The sequence below is a fragment of the Nannospalax galili genome, unplaced genomic scaffold, assembly GCF_000622305.1.
Source record: "Nannospalax galili isolate Female #2095 unplaced genomic scaffold, S.galili_v1.0 scaffold291, whole genome shotgun sequence".
Lineage (NCBI taxonomy): Eukaryota > Metazoa > Chordata > Mammalia > Rodentia > Spalacidae > Nannospalax > Nannospalax galili.
In genome coordinates this window covers 173,908-189,362 of record NW_008330588.1, presented here as the reverse complement: position 1 = coordinate 189,362, position 15,455 = coordinate 173,908, and the positions used below count along the sequence as shown (strand labels likewise).

The following is a 15,455-nucleotide window of genomic DNA, read 5'->3' as shown; positions in this document are numbered from 1 at the left end:
CATGTGCTGGATAGCTGTAGTGTCAACTTGACACACCTGGGTTGAGGGAACCTCAATTGGGGAATTGCCTCTATGGGACTGGCCTGTGGCCATGTCTGAAGGGCATCTTCTTGATGAGTGATGAGGGAGGGCCCAGCCCACTGTGGGTGGTGCCACACCTGGGCAGGTGAGCTTGTGTTGCATAAGAAAGCAGGCTGAGCAGGGGCCAAGGGAGCAAGCCAGTAAGCAACATTCCTCCATGGCCTGTGCTCCAGCTCCTGCCTCCAGGTTCCTGCCCTGAGTTCCTACCTTGGGCCCCCTGATGAACTGCGGCCTGGGAGATGCAAGATGAATAAACCCTTTCCTCCCCAAGTTGGTAGTGGTCAGAGTGTTTTGTCACAGCAATGAAGAAACAAACTAGGACACTCCATAAGATGGAACCTATACCTGGCACTGTTATCAGGGCCAGGAGCTTGTGGTTAGATAGGGCCTCCAGGTTCCTGCCCTGAGTTCCTACCTTGGGCCCCCTGATGAACTGCGGCCTGGGAGATGCAAGATGAATAAACCCTTTCCTCCCCAAGTTGGTAGTGGTCAGAGTGTTTTGTCACAGCAATGAAGAAACAAACTAGGACACTCCATAAGATGGAACCTATACCTGGCACTGTTATCAGGGCCAGGAGCTTGTGGTTAGATAGGTCATGGGAGAACCTTCTACTAATATTCTACTATAATTCTATTAAATGGACAGAGTATGAAAATGACTCCTGATGACCTGTTGCTCAGCCCATAGATTAGTGCATCTCTCAACCCTCATCAGAGAAGCTTCTTGCAGTCGAAGGCAGTTATCACAGAGACCCACAACTGGTCAATGTGCAGAGAATAAGAGACTTATGAAATGCTCAGCCCTAAATGGGACAGCTACATCACATCCCTCCCCAGAGGCTCAGGGATCTTTTTGGGAAAAAAGGAAGAAAGACTGTAAGAGTCAGAGGTGGTGGATGACTGCAAGGAAACACCATGTTTTCTAACAGCAGGGTAGTTGCACATACGAATTCACAGCAGTTGTGACAGCATATACAAAACATGCTCAAGTTCAAGCCTGACAAAATCCCAGCATGGAGGGTAAAGGTAGGCATGAAGTTCCACCCCTAGCTAAGGAGCTATTGGAATTAGACAGCTTCCGAGAGGAAGAGTCAGTTTTTTTTAAGGATGTATGCTGGTAGGTTTTCATCAACTTGATACAAACTAAAGTAACCTGGGAAGAGGGAACCTCAGTAGAGGAATTCCCTCCATCAGATTGTCCTTGACCATGTCTGTGAGGTATTTTCTTAATTGCTAGTTGATGTAGGAGAGCCCAGTCCACTGTGGGCAATGCCATCATGGGCAGGTGGGAATGAGCTGTATAAGAAAAGCAGCTGAGCAAGTCACGGGAAAGAAGCCAGTAAGCAGCATTCTTCCATGGCCTCTGCTTCAGTTCCTACCTCCGGGTTCCTGCCTTGAGTTCCTATCTTGGCTTCCCTTGATGGTGGACTGTCCTATAAGCCAAATAAACCCTTTCCTTCCAAAGTTAGTTTTGGTCAGTGTTTTATCACAGCAACAGAAAGCAAAGTAAGACATACTGTGACCCCTGGTGGGTCCACCACACTCCACACTCACGAGTCTTTGAGCAACACAAGTTAAACTCAATGGGGAAGAGAAAAAACACAAAGTCAGGTGGGTAGGGAGGGGAGGGAAATTACATTGTATGAACCTATTAAATAATTAATAAAATAGAAAGCTTGCTTCGAATCTATTCTGGTGGCTCCTGTGCCTTCTTCAAAGGTGAGCACACAGATATACACTTCTGGCTACATACTTCTCTTGGCTAACGGGGCACTGGCTAAGAAGTCTTCTGACAGCAATTTCAGTGTCCTTGAACTTTTGCTTTTTGAACAACAAATATGTGTCATTGTGAAGAATTACAAGCTACAATAAAATGGAGGCAACAGAGGAAACCATTCTCAGCCTTTCTATCCAAACAGAATTATTGTTCACATTTGGCTATATTTCCCTCAAATCTTTCCATGTGTGTTTTGATGCAAACGTCTGTTCTGATTTACAAACATACTCATATTTAATTATTTTTCATAAGCACTTGCCATAAATCTCAAGGGAGGTCTGTTGACTCCTGATGTCAGTCAGTGAGCACACAGCTTCCTAAGCTGTGGGTTTCAACCTCATATGAGGTCATGTAACTAAGTATGAGGGTCATGAAAAATTCAATAGCAGTAAGAGTTTCTAAACATGTATTTTCCAAAATTAATTCAAAATCAAATTCATGATGAAGTCAAGGTGTTTCTAACAGTTCTTTCCCGTGTTGCATCATGAGACTTCCCTACAGCTTTGGTTCTGAACACAAGATATATGCACTTGCCGTGTACATTTCACCACACCACACAATTCCATACTCTTGGAATCACCTTGACTCAGATCCCAGACTATCATGTTGTTAATTGCAGTGTCTTAACTGGGCGTATAGAATTTCCAGCTCTTAATGTTTGAGTATAGGCAACAAAGACTGTTAACAGTTTCTTAATATCATTCCTCAGTGCGCCAATACCAAATTAGTACATCTTTGGATTGGATTGTGTTAGATTTTTTAAATTGCTGTGTGGGTTGCTGACTTGCTTTCATTTAAAATATTCACTAAACAAATTTTGGCTTGGGATCTTTCAACTGTTTGTGAAAAGGCCTTAAACAAACATCTGCTGTTTTTGCATTATGTATTCATACAAAGTAGTATTCTTAGTACTGATGATTATAAAATTAAATTATTGATCAATTCTAAAAAACCATAACAATGTACTACATGTCCTATAGTATCAAATATTCAGCTAAGATGTAATTATGTCAAGTAAACACATCCATCTCATTAATATGCAGATTTGCTTCATCCTTAAGAAATGATGAAATTATATACATATCAAAGAATCATTTTCAAGTGCATGTCTTTGTGATTTATTATCGGTAAATGCTTCATTTATGTACTTATTTTATATACCTATATTCTCCAGATCAGGTTAAATATTTCTTAAGTGAAAACTGGTCCTGAGTGGGGAAAGTTCAAGAAGCTCTGAATGAAAACAAGGTATTATGTTCCTTAAGAGTCCCCGGTTTTTATGTCTCCTCAGGTCTTTGCGATATTAGGAAGGCTATGATGGGAAGGCATGGAAGAACTTGGAGGTTCCCTTTAACTCGCTGCTTCTGCCTGGACGATCTTCCCTTGGAAGCAAGAGAGCTGTCTCCCGTGGTGGTTGACTTCCAAAGGCAGGCTTGCCTCTAGAAGGAAATGGATGAAATCTGCCCAGGGGCTCCTGTGGTCTAGTCCGGGGAAAGCTTTGCGTGGGAGCGCTGGGATGCTGCGGGAACTGGATGCATGGCCTGCACCTGAGTGAGGATGGTTCGTCGCGGGATGCTGGGGTGGATTTCTCGCGTGGTGGTTCTGCTGGTGCTGCTTTGCTGCGCCATCTCGGTTCTCTACATGTTGGCCTGCACCCCAAGAGGCAACGAGGAGCAGCTGGGGCTGCCCCGGGCCAATGGCCCCACGGGGAAAGAGGGCTACCAGGCTGTGCTGCAGGAGCGCGAGGAGCAGCATCGCAACTACGTGAGCAGCCTCAAGCGGCAGATCGCACAGCTCAAGGATGAGCTGCAGGCGCGCAGTGAGCAGCTCCGCAGCGGGCAGGACCAGGCCAGCGATGCTGCAGGCCTGCGACCCGCCTGGGGTCCCATGCCCAAAGCCCAGGCAGACCTGCTGGCCTTCCTGCGTGGGCAAGTGGACAAAGCCGAGGTGCACGCGGGTGTCAAACTGGCCACCGAGTATGCGGCTGTGCCTTTCGATAGCTTCACCTTGCAGAAGGTGTACCAACTGGAAACAGGCCTAACCCGCCACCCCGAGGAGAAGCCAGTGAGGAAGGACAAACGTGATGAGTTGGTGGAGGCTATTGAATCCGCCTTGGAGAGTCTGAACAGTCCTGCAGAGAGCAGCCCAAATCAGCGTCCTTACACCGCCTCCGACTTCATAGAAGGTTGGCATTTTTGTAGCTTGGGCATGGGGGCAGGGAGTTGGAGGAGACAGTTTGAGGGTACCCCGAGGCCAGGGAGGTCTTGGCTGCAGGAACCTGGCAGTTGGCTCTGGGATGGCTGGTGGCGAGGTTTATGGAAGAGTTTGATTTTTCAGAGCATCTGTTTCTACTTACTTTCTCTTGGAAGCTTTATTGTGTGCAGTTTAGTTGTTCTATGTCAGAAGATGGTGGAGCATCACGCTTTGGTTGGTAAAGTGCTCGCATGGATGAGGACCTGGGTTTGGATCCCCAACACCCTTGTAAGAAGTCAGTTTAATCAATCTGGAAGCTTCAGTGTCAGTGAAGGGGGATGGAGAGATGGCTCAGTGATGAGGGAGTACTTGCTGCTGGTCTGGAGGACCTGAGTTTGGTTGCCAGCACCCACCAAAGGACCTGAGTTTAGTTCCCAGCACCTAGGTCTATTGGCTCACAGTTTCAGTGATAGACCTTGTCTCGAAAAATAAGGTGGAGAGCAATTGAGGAAGACACCCAATGCTGACCTCTGGTTTCCACAACACGCACATCCCCCCTCCCCCCACACACAAAGAAATAAAACAAAATATAAATATATAACTCTGAAACACCAATATTCTAGGCAATTTCCATTGTATCTTTTCTCACAGATACTTATAAGAATTGGGTTACTTTTTCCGGCCCAGGAAAAAAGCACAAAATGAAGAGTTTGCATGTGCCAGGCCCTTTGGAAGAACTTTGCACTTTTTTCTCTCAGAAGAACCCCAGCTCACAAGAGACAAAGCGAGAATTTGAACCCAGGAAGTCAGAGCTCTGAGTGCAGGCTCTTAACGTCTGTGTAATGCTGTGTAGATCATCAGAGCTCACAGAAGTGCTTGCTTTTTTACTTTCTGTGGGTTTTTTATGGGCACAAGATAGCCCAGGATTAATTTGTGTTTGTGTCTGATTTTAGATGACAGCAACATCATCCAGTTCCTTGGCAGACTCATTAGTATCTTCTTGTTTATTGGTACATTATTACTGGTTGAAAAATGAACTAGTAATTTCAGAGAAGTGGTGCCTTCAAGGGCATCTAACTTCTTTCTACTATTTTGGATAAAATTTGCTTCAACATAGCCATAAATACTGCTGAGTCTACCTAAACCTGTTACCACTTTTGTGTGGAAACCATCTCATGGCCTCCAGGCAAGTCAAAAGTCCTCCTGGGCTAGGGAGACAGCTCAGATGGTAAAGTGTTTGCATTTGTAAGTATGAGGATTTGAGTTTGAACCCCCAGAACCCTTGAATAAAAAACTAAGTGTGATAGTGCATACTTGTAATCCCAATCCTGGGGAGGTGGAGACAGGCACATCCCTGGTGCTTTCTGGCTGGCCAGCCTAGATTACTTGGCAAGCTCCAAGCCAATGAGCGATCCTAGCTCAGAGAAACAAGATGGACAGTTCTTAAGGGAAAACATTGGGTGGCTTCCACATGCACACAAACACACACCCACACGCACACACACACACGCACACACGCACACACACACACGCACACAGAATCTTGCTGCTATTTCTGCCTGGTCCCTTTTGACAGTTGGTTGCCTTGTGACTTTTTTTTTCTACTTATAAATGAGTCATAAATTCATGCAGTTTTAAAATAACATCATTTTTCATATACCTAGAGTCAGATAAAGAAATAATCTACAAAATCAGTCTTTTCCTAAGAGGCTTTTTATTCACTTTATGTGATACAAAAAAAAATGCATAAAGCCCCCAGCTACCAACTATCATGAAAAGCACATAGTGAGCACTCAGTAAGGTTCAGGATAGAAAGATACAGCATCACATTTTGTGGTGCATTATGGTTTATGAGACACTTTTACATATAACATCTTACTAGCTGACCATCAGGGAATATCATTAAACATCATTTTAAAAAAATGTTGCTCTGCCGCTCTCCCCAGATTGTGCTACCCAGAGCTGCCCACGTACAAAGCAATTTGCAAAGAACTTGATTACAAATCAATGCCTGCAGTTTGAAAAGTTTGCCCTTTTGATTTTCAATCTGCCTTCCTTTTTGAAATCTCTGTCTGCTTTTCTTTGTATGACGTACGATGTCTTGATTATGTAAGGCCTATCTTTCTCAATCAGTGGTAACACCAACCTCTTGTCCCTGACTCTATTTGCTCTGAGATCTGGCTGACTATTACAGACATCCCCATCAAAGTTGCTCAATGTTGGTTTCCATGTGTAAAAAACAGCTGATACTTTAAGGCAGACCAATTCACATATCTTCCAAATTTGGCAAAACTTAGTCAATTACTCTTCTGTGATAGGTGAATTAAAAAAAAAACACTTTATATATATATATATATGCAGTTCAGGTTACTTAATTTTTAAATTCTTATCCATAGTAAGGGATCACAGAAAACATCTTTCATAGCCACGGGGAGCTGGGTATTTTGAAAGCAGCTACCAGCCAAAGGGAGTTTCAGGAAGTAGAATTTAAGTTCAATATAAGGAAGCCCTGTAACCAGGAGAGCTCATGCCAGAAAAAAAAATGTTCTATATTTTTATTTTGCCCTGAAATTTGCCAACAATGTGGCCAGTCCTGCTTCTAAAATTGTGAGGACAGGAAAAGACAGTAAAGAAGAAGGATGTTGGATAGAAAATTAACTATACAATTCCAACACCTTTGTAGAGGATCAGCTCTTTTGGGCCTTGCTGGGCTGGGGCACACGGACCCTCTACAAGGTATTGTTTTAAGACTGAGAAGCTGTCAAGAGCGACTTTCTGTTGCAGAAATTTTGTGATTGGTGAGTTTATTAACCTTACTTCAGGTAGTTTAGTTCCCATAGGACTTTGAAAAATGAAGCTTCACTGTTTCTCTTGACTATATTCCACATTAAGAATACGTTGTAAGAGAGTCTGGATGTAGCTTAGTGCAAGATCACTTTCTTTTTTTTCTGTCTTTGAGACAGGATCTCCCTGTAGCCCCAGCTAGCCTGGAACTCACTGTGTAGACCAGGCTGGTTATCACTTTCTTAACATTTGTAAGCTGCAGGGTTCTAGACTCAGCTCTGTTGAAAAAATAGAAGGCAGAATAAAAGAATGAGAGAGAGAAGAGAGGGAGGGAGAAAGGAAGGGGGAAAGGAAGGGAGAGAAGGATGGAGGAAGGGAGGGAGGGAGAGGAGAAGAGAGGGAGGGAGAGAGGAAGAGAGAGCGTTTGAATGGGAAAATAGTTTTCATAGAAGTAGAACCACAACAGATAGGTTCCTGAGCTGAACCACAATCTGAAAATACAAACTGAAATATTAAGGGTTACAGATGAGTGGGTGTAGAAAGTAGCTTTCTGGGACTTGAGAGGTGGATCAGCAGTTAAGAGCACTGGCTGTTCTTGCAGAAGACCAGGGTTCGAATCCCAGCACCCACATGGCTAGCTCATTTCCAATACAGAGTCTAACAATTAACCTCCTTTTCACAGACTTAGTTTGAAATAATTTTAGGGTTATAGAAGAGTTGCAGAAATAGTGAGGAGAAGTCAGTATTGTGCACAGCCGCGTACTTGATCAAAACCGGGGAAACAGCGTTGGCCCAGTTGGCCCACCTTCTCTGAGGTTTTGCTTTCTGTAATTTCAGCTGCTTTAGGTCAACTACAGTCTGGAAATATTAAAGGAAAAAATGCCAGAATAAATGGTTCATCGCTTTAAAATAAATTCCGTTATAGTATATTGTTGTAATCATTTATTTTATTATGTCTTACTATGTCTAATATAAAAGTTAAACTTTATCATAAATGTATATGTAGGACAAAGCCAGTTATATACTGTGTTCTGTACTCTCTCTTGGGAGTCTGGGACGCCCTTTGTGGACAGTGGGGAGCTAATATACAATGCTGATAACCAGCTCACAGTTTCATTTTGTTTTGTTTTCATATTTGCATACCTGGTGTTCTCTGAACTTGTTTAGAGATGCACTTTAGGGCTGGTTTGGGAACATTTCTTTGAATATTTCTTGGCCCTCTTCCTTTTCTCTTCTGGAATTCCAGTTATGGGTATGCAACACTGCTTGTCAGTTCTCAAATGTTCTGTCTTCTTGTTCGATTTTATTATTTCTCTATGTTCAGTTGGAGTCATTTTTATTGACCTACCTCAAGTCAATAGTCATTCGTTGTTCATGTTACTGGATTTTTAGTTTCTGGAATTTCCATTGACTTGTCATCTCCACCTCTCCACTAAAGTGGCCCCAGTGGTCTGCTCTTTCCACTGGAGCCTTTAACAGGTCAATGCTAGTATTTTAAACTCCTCACAGATAGTTAGTTCCTCATAATTTTTGTTGAAAGTCAGATACCATGTATAGTTTAAGGTAAATAAGGTTTGTATCTAAAAATGCCTTTTCTTTCCCCTAGGCCTCTAGTGTGTGTGTGTTGGGGGGAGTGGGTAAGTTCATCTACAAATGCTTCTCAACTTAGAATATGGTTATATCCAATAAATCCATCATCATACATTGAAAAAACTGTAAGGTGAAAAAACGCATCTAACTAATGAAGCTCGTTGCTTTTTCTAGTCTACCTTAAATATGTTCAATTGGACAAACTCATCTATTATATAACAAAGGAGTGAATGCTTCATGTACTTTGTTGAAAACAAAATGGTTGCTTAGATAGGCTTGCCTTCATGGTATAATAAAAATGGGCAACTCACGTCAGTGTAAATTAGGGACCAAACCCTTTATAGTCAGGAAACAGGCTAGTCTGAGGTTTGTTATTGCTATGGCTACCCTTACTGAACCATAGGCTTCTAATCATCCAGTGAGACCTTGTGTTTAAGGTGAGGATTTTTTTACCTGAGCACTGTCTGTCAGCCCTGTAGTTCAGGTGTCCCTTGTTCTGTTTCTTGGAGGAGGCTTCATTGCACTTTTCTGTGAAACAAGCCACTGTCAAAACTTCCTAGTAATATTCTGCTGTGACTTATTTCTACAAGCTTGTTAGCTGACTATACAGGGCAGTGGCAAGTTGGCAGGTGGGATTATTGCTGATCTTTGAATAAATCTCAACCCCGAGCAGATACCATGGTACTGTATTTGGGGATATTTTCCTACCCCACCTCAGGAGGAAGACTCTTTGCCTCTCTTTCTGCTGCTGTTTATCTAAGGTAGAGAATAGATGTTACATTTTCTCCCACCCATGATGTTTTCCTTCCCCAGGGAGAAGCCAGTAAAAAGGGTTCAGGAGGATTTTCTCTTCCCACATGGCTGCTGTCCCCTTACCAGGTTTACATTCTTAAGGTTCTTTCTAATATTTTCTATAAACAGCCAGTGGACTTCCAGGAAAAAAGAGTATGGAAGACAGTGTAAATTTCTCCTTAAAACAACAACAAGAGCAAAAGACTCCTGAGGGGCCGCCCCATTCTGCTGACATGCACTGCACCTTCATGGTTTTGATCTTTTCTTTCTGTGCTTGGTTATGTCCACTCTACAAAACAAGGACTCAAAATATTTCTTTTAACTTGTTACATTCAGCAGGGAAGCAACACCCCTTTTAAACAATAATTTAAAACCTATTGATTACTTTGTTAACTCACATTGCTCTGTAAATCAATTAGCTCTTCTCACAACCTCACAGCCTGGTCTCAACCATCATGCACAGTCCAGCAGTTTATAAGAACCGAATGGCATAGATTTTCCTCATGATCGGGATTGTTGTGGTCACACCCCAAACCTGGAAGTCCATTAGTAGGAGATTTGCTTTCAGCAGAACCTCAGATCTGTGGTCTTGGGTCAATGGAATGTCACACTCTGTATAGTCAGAGTGTTCTGTTGTTGTGACAAAATCCATGACAGAAGCAACGTAGAAAGAGGGAGGATTTCTTTTTTATTATTATTTTTGTGTATTTCATACAGTACATCCCAAACAATCTTAATATCTTTATACCCCCATCCCAAATGGCACTCTCCCATAACCACCCCCCGACTGGAGCCCATATACTCTGTCATCCCTGTTACTGCCCACTGTGTTGTCAGTGTCCCCAGCCATTCCCCAGGGCAAGTCCATCCACCGAGTCTAGTTAGCCTATATAGAGTCCCTTGTTTTAGGAAGATCAGCTCTTCTTTATCTAGCAGCAAGCAGTTGCCAAGCATCTGATAAATAATGGTCCTTGGACAGGACCCCTTTATTAAATTTCATCCACCCAAGGCTCAGGGACCATCGCGGAAGAGGGAACAGAGAGATTGTAAGAGTCAGGGAGGATGGACATGACCATATAGAAACAGAGTCCTACAAGCTCTGGGAACCTGATCATATGATTTTATGGCATAGGTGTCAGTGTACACAAGTCCCATGCAAACTCAGGCAGACAAAAACCCAGCATAGAAGTGGGATAATAAACAGCAGACCCCAATCTTATCTAAAAGAATGTTGGCTCAGTCTTTCAGAGATTTCAGCCTATCATGGTAGGAAGAGTATGGTAGAGCCGCTCACATCATGGTGGCCAGGAAGCAAAGAAAGAAAATGCTCCCAGGAATGAGGGCTTCCTCCATTTTCCTTTTCATACACTATGGACCCCCAGACTATGGGATGATGCCACCCACATTCAGAGCCAGTCTTTCCCCCTTAATCTTCTCTGGAAAGACTCTCACAGACACACTCAAAGTGTTTTAATAGTCCTCTAGGTACTTCTTAATCTAATTACATTGACAATCAAGATAAGCCATCACATTTTTGAAAAACTCTTTTTAGTAACCCGATTTTGAACCATGCTGTGGTCTAGTTCTCTCCAGAGTGAAAAGGTTGCTGAGCCTGGTGCCATAGTGAATTTAGCCCCATTATCTAGGGACTGTAGGATCTCAGTCTGGAGAAGGCTAAGTGAAAGAGAGGAGTTCCCCGCTAAATCTCATCTAACCCTCCTTCTGCCCCCAGTTTCTTGTTTCTATTGTGGATATAGATGAAGGGAAGAAATAGACCTTTCCAACAATGGAAGATTCCATTTGACTTATCAGGGTGTCAGAGTGACTTATCAGTGGTGACTTCATCTGAAGGCTTTTGTAGGAAGGACACAGACTTCAGAGAGCAGAGCCAGGAGCAATTAAATTGCAGGAGGAAGCGATTAAATGCCACTCAAAACTTCATAGCTAGTTAAATGTATGAATAGATGTGTAGTTGGATGCAGTGAGATTTATGTTGTGATAGTTTCAAAGACTTCAATATTCAGTGGTCTCCATGCATTAGATGTGCCTTTAACATTGTCAGTGCTGGTGGTATACAAGTCAGACAATGTATGTCCCAGAGTCCAATGCAGACACCAAATACATGGATACACCAAATACAGTGTTGTGCATTAAACAAGTGGTATAGAGGAAAGGGAGAGAATTTGTCATACGTTGGTTGAAATGGTCAGGAAGGACATGTTGGGGAAGAATACTCTAGAACGTGACTTTGAAAGATAAATATGAATTGGTTCAGGCCAAGGGTGTGTGTGTGTGTGTGTGTGTGTGTGTGTGTGTGTGTGTGTGTGAAGGGAAAGTTAAAGGCATGGGAATAATATGTATAAAACATGAATGTATATACCTACCATCTTGGTATATAGAGAGAACTATAAGTGATTGGATAAAGTATGGGTATAAAGTAGGAGTCTCTTGAATTGGAGTAGGAAGAGGGGACATGGCAAGGTGACAACCCTGAAGAATTAGCAGGGCCTATATGATCAAGGGTTTATATAATAATGATTTTTTTTTGGTTCTGCAGGACTGTAGGACTGCAGATCATTTTGCATGCCATCCAAGATTCATTTTCAACTGGGTCACTCAGATGGTAGAGTAGAACATCTATTTGACTTAGAGTAGACGCAGGATTAGAAAACAAGATGGAAGTTCTTTAAAATGTTAAATATACCATAATCATATGATCTAGCTATTAGTCCCATAGGTATATACAAATGAGAAATGAAAATACACATTCAACCAAACATTTGTATGCACATGTTTATAGCAACCTTGTTACTATCTAGTTTGTTAATAAAAGCTAGATGTTGAAAATAACTCAAATGTCCATCAGTGAATGAACTTAGAAACAAAATATGACATGTCTACACAATAGAAAATAATCCGGCCTTAGAAAGAAATAAAGTATTAATGTTTGCTAGTTGAAAGAAAGAAAATGCTGCATATTGAATAATTCCAGTTATGGGAAATATATAGAATAGGCTAATCTGCCAGGGCAAAGAGTAGATTAATGACTAGGTGTGTGGGGGTGATACTTATGGGTACAGTTTCCTTTGGAGGAAATGACATGCTCTAAAATTAGATTTTAGTGATGGTCACATGACTCTGAAGACATGACCTGTATACTTTAAATAGTAAATTTATATGTCATTCAGATTATATCACAGCAATTGATGCAAATTAAAAGATATAAACTCTGTAAAGAAAACAAAAATGAGTGAAGCTGGGAGATTAATTTAAAAGTTTTAAAAATTGTTGATGTACTAAGGGGCTTCTGAGTAGGAAGGATACCGAGTATTTTGGAGACTGGATTCCTCAGACTGCATGATATTCAGGGATTTTCCACAGATGTTTCTCAACCGTGTTTAATGGAGAATCTAATAAACATATTTATATCAGGGCTTTTTCAAAAAAGAGTTTAAGGCAACTATCATATGTATTGATGCCAAGTTTCTTTCCCACTTAAGATATAAATATGATCAGGGGAGGTGGGGCAGAGGCTGAAATAAGGGAAACTCAGGTCTTATTTTTTAATATTTATTATTTTAATTTTATGTGTATGTTTGTATTACCTGCATGTAGGTAAGTACACCTGTGTCATGCAATGCCCGCGGGGGTCAGAAGAGGCTGTCAGATCCCCTGGGACTGGAGTTACAGACAGGTGTTCGCTGCCATGTAGGTGCTGGGATTCAAACCGGGGTCTTCTGCAAGAACAGTCAGTGTTCTTAACCACTAAGCCATCTCTCCAGCCCTCAAGTCTTATTTTTACTATAGGGAGACAAACTTCAGTATACAATATTATGAAAAATCTCTGCTTGCATTGTTTCTGTTAAAATTCAACTGATTACCAGAAAGATGAATATCCAACTCCAAAATAATTTTTTCTAGTATCTATCACTAGCTGGAGACAAAACATTCCTATGTAATAACCACAAGCGTGCATGCCCTTGCTTGGTCACTGTCTGTTGGCACCAAGGCCCAGGTGTTGGGGTTGGTGACATGGGCCCAGCTGCAATACCAAAACACAGCTGGGCCTCCAGATGGTGTTGAAGTGACCAGTGCCATTACCACGAAAGCCTTTAGGACAAAACTTGTCAGATGGGAGCATTAAGTCCAACATAGAGGAGGCTCGCCACCAGTTGGCAGTCCGTTCCAGCAGGGCGGATGTCAGACATTAACACAGTGAGACATGGAGAGAGGGTAGGGGTTCAAACTGCAAAAGCAGGTGTGATTGACACAAGAGGTGCTAGAAACGGAAGACAAAAAGTACTTCACCACTCTGGGGGGATCACTTATTCAGCAGAGGTTTACTGAGGCCCACTACTTGCCTGGAATAGCCCAAGGGCATGACGGTTGACCTCCAGATGAGAGCTGTGTGCTCTTGACCCTGAATAAGTATGTCTCTAAAAGCAGTGTCTATGGTTCTGGAATAGTTAGTAATTTGTTAACTAAATATTATAAATTTCTATATATATTTTCTGAAAGAATCTCACCAGCTATCAACAATCCTTTAAAAGTAGAGTCAACAGAGTATTCGTTTTCAAGTTCAAAGTTGGTGTCTTCTTGAGTTATGAATGTTTATGATCAATAAGTAGAGTTTATGAGCAGTGCAGAGTATACTTTGGTTTTCCTTCCATGTTTAATGAAATCATTAATCTCTGTAACCTTCACCCACAAACTACCTTGCCCTGGAATTCATGAAAAATTGCAAATTACTTGGTCAAACATAAGTTATGTGCAATGTAAAAGTTTGTCTTCATACCCTTTAACAATGAGCCAAAAATATTCAGAACTAGTCATGACCTTTTCACAATATTGGGCAACACAGAAGGGCTAGGAATGGAAGGTTTAGACCTTATTTTTGGTTAGACATGTACATGAATAGGAGTTCTTACTTAAACCAGACAAACATCCTTAAAGATAAATGTGTTTTTAAAAAAAGGAAGAACTGATCACAAGAGACACAGATAGGTGGCAGATATGTGAGAGAGGTTCAGTTTTCCTACCCGAGAAGTAAAGAACATTTAAAACATAAATTGAACTTTAAATGGTCACAATTTTATTTTATTTTTTAATTATTTATTTAATAACCACATGATCAGAAGAAGCATTTCATTACAGAGTTAACATGTTCAATAACAATTTCCAGAGCAAAGATGCATCTCTTTCAAAATTGGCTGTAAATTTTTAGGTTGAATTAATACAGTTATACAATATTGAACTCAGTATAAACCCTATAAGACATAGAATTGAATGAGGTTTTAACCTTTAAAAAAGATCTCCATTTCATTTTTAAATATACTGTTTCATACAGAAAAACTCATTTTTGACACTACTAAGATGTTTGCACATGCATCTTTAATCTCTATGTATCTGACTGTAACTAATCACAGTCGGTTACACTGGGATCCTGGGCACCTGAGTATGGATATAAAGTCATCAGGTAGATTTCAATGGTAATATTTTTCACGCCTACTAATTAACATGAAACACATTTTTATACTTCTTCCTAAAATATAACTCTTTTTTAAAACTTGTTGACATTTTTTGTGTATTTCATACAGAATATCCCAAACAATCTTATTCATCTATATATCCACATCCCAAATGGCACCTTCCCATAGCCTCTCCCTGCCCCTGCTGGAGCCCATATACACTGTCATCTCTGTTACTGTTCACTGTAAATGGTCACAGTTTTTAAACTGAACAAATATATGGCATTAATTAGATTGGGTGAAATGAAACTTTAATAGCGAGAGTATAAAGTGGTGCAACCATTATGTAAAGTGATTTGTATCAAGAGCCTTCAAAATGCTCATACGTTTTCCTAGTATTTTTGTTCCTCAAAGTGTATTCTGAGAAATATCTGTGAATATTTGTAATGAGAACATTCATCATAATTAGAAGCAATCCAGATGTCTAGCAAGAAAAGTATTGTAAAATTATGCAGTGTCTGGATAGTAGGAAGTGCAAATAAAAGTTATATACTCAATAAACATAAAGCAATATGGAACAAAACCTTATGAGAAAAGCTATCATTTTAATTATGAAAATAAGTATAGAGCTTATAACTATGTAAGGAAAAAAGATTGAGAGGGTAAAAATATTACACCAAACATACAGGGGTTTTTGTACATGTGGAATTGTGTGTGTAATACAGCCGGGTGTGGTGGTGCATGCCTTTAACCCCAGCACTCAGGAGGCA

The 15,455-nt window shown here is 41.1% G+C and overlaps 1 protein-coding gene across 9 annotated transcripts in view; it reads left to right on the top strand.

Annotated features, from left to right (window-relative positions):
- Csgalnact1 (chondroitin sulfate N-acetylgalactosaminyltransferase 1) overlaps positions 1 to 15,455 on the top strand; it is a 353,381-nt gene that overhangs the window by 257,488 nt on the left and 80,438 nt on the right. For all 9 annotated transcript variants that reach the window (XM_029554628.1, XM_029554624.1, XM_029554618.1 and 6 more), the window contains one exon: positions 3,150 to 4,043. In XM_029554628.1, the coding sequence (XP_029410488.1) occupies positions 3,416 to 4,043 (628 nt within the window). In that variant the 5' untranslated portion in view covers positions 3,150 to 3,415. The remainder of the gene's footprint in view (positions 1 to 3,149; positions 4,044 to 15,455) is intronic.